At 35.2% G+C, this 9,610-nt stretch overlaps 1 protein-coding gene across 1 annotated transcript; it reads right to left on the bottom strand.

The window, feature by feature from the left end:
- Positions 1–1,791: 1,791 nt before the first annotated feature.
- Positions 1,792–8,220, bottom strand: lim2.5 (lens intrinsic membrane protein 2.5). Its single transcript, XM_056475914.1, has 4 exons — positions 8,046–8,220; positions 5,360–5,509; positions 5,146–5,280; positions 1,792–1,853 (listed from the first exon to the last, which is right to left on the bottom strand). The coding sequence occupies exons 1-4, from the start codon at positions 8,218–8,220 to the stop codon at positions 1,792–1,794; spliced, it is 522 nt and encodes a 173-aa protein (XP_056331889.1).
- Positions 8,221–9,610: the final 1,390 nt, after the last annotated feature.

The raw sequence follows: 9,610 nt of genomic DNA, 5'->3' as shown, positions 1-9,610 counted from the left end.
TGTTAGCCCAGCAGGCACACAATATCATAAGACGTTAATATTAGGTTAGATTTAAGTTGTGACCGTGACGATGGGGTTTGAGTCCGGCAAAGAACAGACTTTTAGTCGGTCAATCATTCAGTGACAGTGGCCTCTAGTGGATTAACGCGGGAAGAGCAGGTGCGAATGGCACTTGCGAGAGAAATTTGAGATCTCAAGAAACATACACAGAGCGGCCTCTAGTGGATTTGCGGAAACAAAAACTGCAAAAAAGTACCACCTGAGACGTATTTGGCACTCTCCAGAAATGTATATAAGGGTACATAATCAGAATGTGCCTGGGTTGAAAATTCAAGGTCATATTCACAATCCAACGTCTGATAGACATTATAGTGGTAATGTCCACACAATGTCAAGCTGTAAATGTCCACACAATGTCAAGCTGTAACATCATCAGACCACTGCCCAGTGGTTGAGGACCAATGTTTTATATTTGTTTGTTATTTTTTTTATTGGAAACATTTAATGTTAGCCCAGCAGGCACACAATATCATAAGACGTTAATATCAGGTTAGATTTAGGTTGTGATGTCAGGTGACCAAAATTCAGTGTCTACTCAGCGTCTAAGGATAATGTTGTTTTGATGTGCAATAATGACGTTGATATTTGGTTGATTTTAGGTTGTGTTGGTAAGCGACCAAAATCCACAACATAGGCTCATTCTGAAAACATCGCTCTATATACATTTCTGGAGAGCGTAAATTATGTAGCCAGTAGTATGTATGGCTGCATTTCGTCTTTAAAATGAACGATACAGGGCGGTATGGCGCAGTTCCTTTTTACGCTACCAGCTGACCGATTACCTAAGTGTGGACTGCTTTACTGCTATTACTAATTTGTCCAGTGGCTTGACAAATATATCAGAGAATTTGAGATGCAGAGCTGAGTTGACAGTGACGACGGGGTTTGAGTCCGGCAAAGAACGGTTCAAGAAAGTGGGTAAGACGTTTAGTCAGTCAGTCATTTAGTGACAGTGGCCTCTGGTGGATTAACACGGGAAGAGCAGGAGCGAATGACACTTGCGAGAGATCTCAAAAAGCGTAAACAGCGGCCTCTAGTGGATTTGCGAAAACAAAAACGGCAAAAAAACTTACCTCCGGGGACATATTTGGCACTCTCCAGAAATATATATAAAGGTACATAATCAGAATGTGCTTGGGTGGGAAATTCAACGTCGAGCCAACATCTTAAACCAATGTCATATTCACAATCCAACGTCTGATAGACATCATAGTGGTAACGTCCACACAATGTCAAGCTGTAACATCATAAGACGTTGATATTTGGTTGGTTTTAGGTTGGACATGGAGGTCGGCCTGACGTTCGGTTCTGACGTAAACCCGATTTTCCCAAATAAAATTCAATGTCCTCACGACGTCGGGGTACAACGTCAATCTGACATCCTGTGCCTGCTGGGGTCAAACAGTTACAATCACAGAGTCTTAAAAATGTACTATTTATTTCATGTATATATATTTTTTACTTATGTAAACATTCGATTGGTTCCTTCTGGTCAAACAATAAATAATCAAAATGACATTAAATGATGAGAACAGATTTTATTTGAGATTTTTTCACTCTGTGCATAAAAAACGCTTCTGTTAATTCATCTGATTCAGATCTAAAATGAGTATTGTTGGGACTGAAACTAATGACACCCTTTTGGAGAACATGGCAGTGTCTTTTATATCTTTTATAAGCGCGATTAGATAATCAAATATTTGGGCGCTGAATATTTGCTTGTCTCTGGTTTTAGCGAGTGCCGGCCACTCTTCTGCATTCATGCATCCTGTAGGCACACATGTAAAATATACCTGCAGAAACAAAACACACGTTTAGGAGATCAACAGCTGAACCACACATAGAATCAGTAATTCAATATATGGTGCACAATATTGATATCATTGATTTTAATCAATTAGCTAATGTTTACCATTGATACTTTATTGTAAAGCATTACTTATATCCTGCTTTTGCAATTCCGTTTAATTGAAAATGTCTTTACTCTGAACATGCTTATACAATAAAGCAATACCCCAAGTATTTTCAGTTATTATACTTCTTAATGTAATATTTTTTGCAGCTTTGGTCAGTATCATGATAATGCTGTATATCGTACAAGCTTCAGAAATGAATCCAAACAAGAAAATGTGATACCACCGGAAGTCTAAGCCTATGTTTACATGACAAAGATGTAGCCAAAAACTCTTGTGTCTTTTCTCTTGGATTTGAAAAAAGTTTTACATTTACACAACAAAGTTTTCAAAACGATTTATACATCCACAGAAAAGGGCTAAAATGTTGTTATATGTATGCCAGGCCAGTATTTGGCACAGTTACTTTATGTTTGAAGCATTTGCCATGTGCATTTCTAATTTTGGTGTGTAAAGTAATGTTAGGTAATGTAAGTATATCCAGACATTGCTCAAGAAGCGTTAGCAAACACTTGCCTTTAATCTGCACTACACGAACCATGAACCTACATGATTTAGCGTGTTTACACAGAAATGACTACAGTGGCACTTTGTAAACGTTTGTTTTCAGATTCACGTGTTTCCAAGCCTGATCTCACGAGAAAACGTAAGTATTTTACATTTTGACAGTTTAGTGGCTAATTCGTACGAATTCGTACGAGTTCAGTCGTACGAAATTGTACGATTTTAAAAAGGAGGCGTGGCACCTAACCCCACCCCTAAACCCAACCGTCATTGGCGGATGAGCAAATCGTACTAAATTGTACTAATTAGATCGTACGAATTCGTACGAATTAGCCACTAAATCAAAAAGTTCAGAATTGCCGTGAGATTGTGTTGGGGTTTTCAGTCCTAAAAAACACTGTTAGGGCTCTATTTTACAGATCTAGGCGCAAAGTCTAAAGCTTTAGAATCCACTTTTGCTATTTTAAGGATGGAAAAAATACACTCTGCGCCACGGCGCATGGTCGAACAGGGTTGAGCTTATTCTCTTAATGAGTTATTGGTGTGTTTTGAGCATAAAACAATCAGTCTCATCTCCCATTCCCTTTAAGAGTCAGTTGCGTTGTGCCATGGTGCATTTGCTATTTACATGGCGGACTTCGTAAGTGGAAAAACTGAACTCTTCACTAGCGAGAAAACAGTTGAACAGAGCATCTGTAGCGTGAGAATAAAGATGAGCCTCCTCCATTCAGCCTTTTTATTTTCGCTTTCTCTTTCTCTCGTTTGTGGATACTCCACTGAACATCCATTAGCCTACATAATTAATTTAGTTTGTTAAGTGCAAAGATTTGTGTCAAAACTATTTCTAAATTCAGTGCTAATTTCCAGCAAATGAATATATGAACAATAATAACAAAGTGTGGTTAAAAAACTGAGTTATATCCAAACACACATGCATGCCCCATACGGTCTAAAACATGACAGGTTGATAAATCTAAGCTTGTTTTTAATTAAACAGATATAAATATGCATATAATAAATACTACTACTAATAATAATAACATTATACAAAAGCAAATTGTCGTGAATAAACTGAAAAAAGCCTCCCGAGATGATGAAGGCATGGAGCAGAGTGTTTTTTATATTTCTGTAGAAAGTTTTTGTAACATTTTATTCATTTTACTCTTTGTCATTTGTAAAGATATTTGTTTATTGCTGTACATCCTGGTGTTTTAAGCAATATGCAAGCGGGTTGCACAACTAACGCGGTCTGCAAAAACACACAAAATAATTCCCATTTTTGGGTGATAATTTTGTTTAAGTGAAACAATCAAAACGTATAAAAAGTTTCCTGTTTTAGCATGAAAACTTTGTTGTATAAACAAACCAGAAAAACATATAAATGTTTCCCATTTTGGCTGAAAATGTTTTGTAAACAAACAGGAAAAACATTTTTAAAAATTAAGTTTTTGGGCTGAAAACTTTGTGTAAATGAACAGGCAAAGCGCATATAAGGTTTCCGCTTTTGCGCTGAAAACTTTGTGTAAACAAACAGATAAAACTCCTAAAAAGTGTCATTTGGGGGAGGGTTGGGGGGAGGCGGGGGCAAAAGTTTGTGTAAATGAACAGGCAAAATACATAAACACCGTCTTGTTTTGGGCTGAAAGCTTTGTGTAAATGAAACAATCAAAACGTATAAAAAGTTTCCCATTTTTGACTGAAAAAGCATAAAAGTTTCAGTTTTTTGGCTGAAAACTTTGTGTAAACAAACAGACAATATATATATGTAAAATTTCCAGCTTTTGCTGAAAACTTCATGTAAACGAAAAGGCAAAATACATAAAAAGTTTAATTTTTGGGGGAAAACTTTGTGTAAACGAACAGTAAAAAATGTATAAAATGTTTCCTATTTTGGCTAAAAAATTTGTGTAAACGAATAACATCTAAAAAGCTTTGTGAAAAACGAAGAGGCGAAACAAACGTATAAGAAGTTTAAGCTTTTAGCTGAAAACTTTGTTGTGGCAAAATACAACTTGAACAGGCAAAATACATAAACACTGTCTTGTTTTGGGCTGAAAGCTTTGCGTAAACAAAAAGCCAAACTGTATAGAATGTTTCCCATTCTTGGCTGAAACCTCTGTGTAAACAGACAAGGCGCATATAAGGTTTACGGTTTTGGGCTGAAAACTTTGTGTAAATGAAACAATCAAAACGTATAAAAAGTTTCCCATTTTTGACTGAAAAAGCATAAAAGTTTCAGTTTTTTGGCTGAAAACTTTGCGTAAACAAACAGACAAATATATATAAAGTTTCCAGCTTTTGCTGAAAACTTTGTGAAAACGAAAAGGCAAAATACATAAAAAGTTACATTTTTGGGGGAAAACTTTGTGTAAATAAACAGGCAAAAATGTATAAAATGTTTCCTATTTTGGCTTAAAGATTTGTGTAAACGAATAACATCTAAAAAGCTTTGTGAAAAACGGAGAGGCAAAACAAACGTATAAGAAGCTGAAAACTTTGTTATGTAAATAAACAGGCAAAACGAATTAAACGTTTCCTATTTTGGCTGAAACTGTGTAAACAAACAAGCACAGCATAAAAAGTTCCCAATTTTTGGCTAAAATCATTGTCGTGTAAACAGCCCCTAAACAGGACATTAAAACAAAACTAATTTTCAATCTTGACTGACCTGAAAAAAAGGTCATGAGCAGAGCGACCCAGCCCAGAATGTAGGACCAGGAGAATCTCCAGTCTCCGAAACGCTTTCCCAGGAAGTTGACGGTTACGCCGGTGTAAATGGCCATCGCCAGCAGAACAAATAGAGCTTTAGGAGACACAGAAATAAGACATGAAAATCTCTCAGATCACACTATTCAACAGGAGAATAAAAGAGGAAGACGTACTGGAAATGAAAAACATGATTCCTGCTGCAAAGGAACGGTTGAATCTCTCGAAGGCGGAGAAGTGAGCGAAGGAGAGGATTCCTGCGATTATTCCGGCAAAACATGACATGGCTGACAGGATCATGAAGGCCCGCGTCGCGTTCCAGTATGCTGTGATGATCACAAACATAACATTAAAAAGAGACATGGAGACATTAGCTATTTCTAATAATGATTAGGACTTTTATAATGTTGGGCAATGAACTCCTCAAAGAATTGATGGTTGAAAAATCTTACATTTTTTAGTCCTTTAACTTTATTCTTCAGAAAATTATATTTCATAAAATATTTATTATATTAGACTAGTTGAACACACACATATACATATACATACAGTACAAGTCAGAATTATTAGCCCCTCTTTGTTTGTTTTTTTCTTTTAGAAATATTTCCCAAATGATGTTTAACAGAGCAAGGAAATTTTCACAGTATGTCTGATAATATTTTTTCTTCTGGAGAAAGTTTTATTTGTTTTATTTTGGCTAGAATAAAAGCAGTTTTTAATTTTTTAAAATCATTTTAAGGTCAATATTATTAGCCCCTTTAAGCTGCTAATTTTATTTTCAATAGTTTACAGAACAAACCATCATTATACAATAACTTGCCTAATTAACCTTATTACAATAAGCTGCCCAGTTAAGCTTTTAAATGTCACTTTAAGCTGTATAGAAGTGTCTTGAAAAATATCTAGTCAAATATTATTTACTGTCATCATGGAAAAGATAAAATAAATCAGTTATTAGAAATGAGTTATTAAAACTATTATGATTAGAAATGTGTTGAGAATCTTCTCTCCGTTAAACAGAAATTGGGGGAAAAAATAAACAGGGGGAATAATAAATCAGAGGGGCTAATAATTCTGACTTCAACTGTTAAATATATCTATAGCATCCAAAAATCAAAGTTTTTTTTTACATAATTTAAGTGTGTGTACTGTGTATATTTATTAGGTATACAAACGTACAGTACACATATGCTTGCATGAATTTCAGAAATTTCAGAAAATGTTTATTTATATTTATACATAAAATATGTATGTATATGATACAAATTATATAAAACATTAAACATCTATGCATCAATGTTGTGTATAGCTTTCTTTTCTATGTATGCGTCTATAACATACACATATATAAAAAGATATCTTATATATGTGTATGTGTTTTAACTTTTACTTTGAATTTCGTGATTAATCTTTGCACAGCACTATATCTATCTATCTATCTATCTATCTATCTATCTATCTATCTATCTATCTATCTATCTATCTATCTATATCTATATATATATATATATATATATATATATATATATATATATATATATATATATATATATATATATATATATATGTGCTGTGTGTCGCCTGACAGCGAGAAGGTCACTTGTTCAAGTCCTGGCACTTTCTATAGCATTTCTGTGTGGAGTCTGCTCCGGGTGTTCTGATTTCTCCCACAGTCCAAACATAACATAACACTGAATAAACTAAATTGGCTGTATTGTATGTGAGTGACTGAGCGTGCATGGGTGTTTCCCAGTACTGGAAGGGCATCCGCTGTATAAAACATATGCAAGATAAGTTGGAGGTTCATTCCGCTGTGGCGACCCCTGGTAAATAAAGGGACTAGGCTGAAGGAAAATGAATGAATGAATATTTATACTGTATATGATTAAAATTTTATGACTACTGAACCATGAATTTTCTAATTGTAACAAATTGTTTTACTTTTTTCTGCTTAGCTTAGGATGGATGGATGAAAAATACAAATAGATTCAAAAGAATAAATAAAAATACAACAACAGAGCAAAACGACCAGGTTCTGAAAGTCAAACATCATTCACTTTTTTTTGTCCACAGAGAAATAGATTTTTTTAAACAACTGATAAGACAGACCTCCGATGCCTTTAATCAATAGTGTATGCCTCTTAAACCCATCTGTTCAAAGTAAATACACTTATAATAGCTATTTTTAAAAAAACACATCTGAGTGTGAAATTACACACAAAAACAATACATTTGATATGAAGCTACACAAAAACAAGGGTTTGTTGATTGGTGGTGTTCAAGACTTAAAGGAGACCTATTGTGCCCCTTTTTACAAGATGTAAAATAAGTCTCTGATGTCCCTAGAGAGTGTGTGTGTGACGTTTCAGCTCAAAATACCACACAAATAATGTTTAATAACTCTTTATAGCAGCCCTTTTAGGCTTTGATCCTAATTATGCTGTTTTGCTGACTGTCGCTTTAAATTCAAATGAGATTGTGCTTTTTTCAAAAGAGGGCGGAGCTACAAAGGCCTGTGTTTCATTATAGTGGCAGATTCAAAACCAAGACTAGTGTCCTATGCTAATGAGAGAGAGATGGTCACTAATGGGCGGGGCTTTCCCCCTCTGATGACATGTACAACGAGAGAATGTCAATCAAAGTGTTTCTGCAGACTGTTTTTATCAAGTGTAATACATTTTTGGCATTAGAATCTGGTTATATTCACATACTTGCCCCTTATAGAAGTGATTTTTGCATATAGGTCTCCTTTAAAAAATTCCTGTGGTAAAATGAATGGGGATCATACTGAAAGCAAAGCAATCAGTAGTATCTCAGTTACAGTGAACGATGTGTGTTACATGAACAGCGTCTCACACTCACCGATGCTGTCAGTCTGTGTGTAGCATTTGCCAGACATGCAGTATCTCCACAGGCCCTGGTGAGCGAAGCTGCCCGACAGTCTGTACTGCATCCAGTAGTCGGTGGCAGTGGAAACAACCAGCAGGATGTTGCCCACGATGGCACAAAACAAACCCCCTCCCATGAAGCTGTACATCCTGAGAGAAACACATTACAGTCAATAACACACACAATATACAGGTAAAACTGGCATAAACACACAAAATATACAGGTGAAACTGGCACAAACGCACATTACAGTCAATAACACACACAATATACAGGTAAAACTGGCACAAATGCACATTACAGTCAATAACACACACAATATACAGGTAAAACTGGCACAAATGCACATTACAGTCAATAACACACACAATATACAGGTAAAACTGGCACAAACGCACATTACAGTCAATAACACACACAATATACAGGTAAAACTGGCATAAACACACATTACAGTCAATAACACACACAATATACAGGTAAAACTGGCACAAACGCACATTACAGTCAATAACACACACAATATACAGGTAAAACTGGCACAAACACACATAACAGTCAATAACACACAATATACACAGCTAATACTGGCACAAACACACATTACAGTCAACAAGACACACAATATAGAGCTAAAACTGGCACAAACACACATTACAGTCAATAAGACACACAATATAGAGTTAAAACTGGCACAAACACACATAACAGTCAATAACACACAATATATACAGCTAAAACTGGCACAAACACACATAACAGTCAATAACACACAATATATACAGCTAAAACTGGCACAAACACACATAACAGTCAATAACACACAATATATACAGCTAAAACTGGCACAAACACACATAACAGTCAATAACACACAATATATACAGCTAAAACTGGCACAAACACACATTACAGTCAATAAGACACAATATATACAGCTAAAACTGGCACAAACACACATAACAGTCAATAACACACAATATACACAGCTAATACTGGCACAAACACACATAACAGTCAATAACACACAATATACACAGCTAATACTGGCACAAACACACATTACAGTCAATAACACACACAATATACAGGTAAAACTGGCACAAACACACATTACAGTCAATAACACACAATATATACAGCTAAAACTGGCACAAACACACATTACAGTCAATAACACACATAATATACAGGTAAAACTGGCACAAACACACATTACAGTCAATAACACACATAATATACAGGTAAAACTGGCATAAACACACAAAATATACAGGTGAAACTGGCACAAACGCACATTACAGTCAATAACACACACAATATACAGGTAAAACTGGCACAAACACACATAACAGTCAATAACACACAATATATACAGCTAAAACTGGCACAAACACACATAACAGTCAATAACACACAATATATACAGCTAAAACTGGCCTAAACACACATTACAGTCAATAACACACACAATATATACAGCTAAAACTGGCACAAACACACATTACAGTCAATAACACACAATATATACAGCTAAA

This window comes from Danio aesculapii, chromosome 16 (genome assembly GCF_903798145.1).
Source record: "Danio aesculapii chromosome 16, fDanAes4.1, whole genome shotgun sequence".
In the NCBI taxonomy this organism is placed as follows: Eukaryota; Metazoa; Chordata; class Actinopteri; order Cypriniformes; family Danionidae; genus Danio; species Danio aesculapii.
Note: the sequence above shows the minus strand (reverse complement) of the source record. Positions and strands in the feature narration are given on the sequence as shown.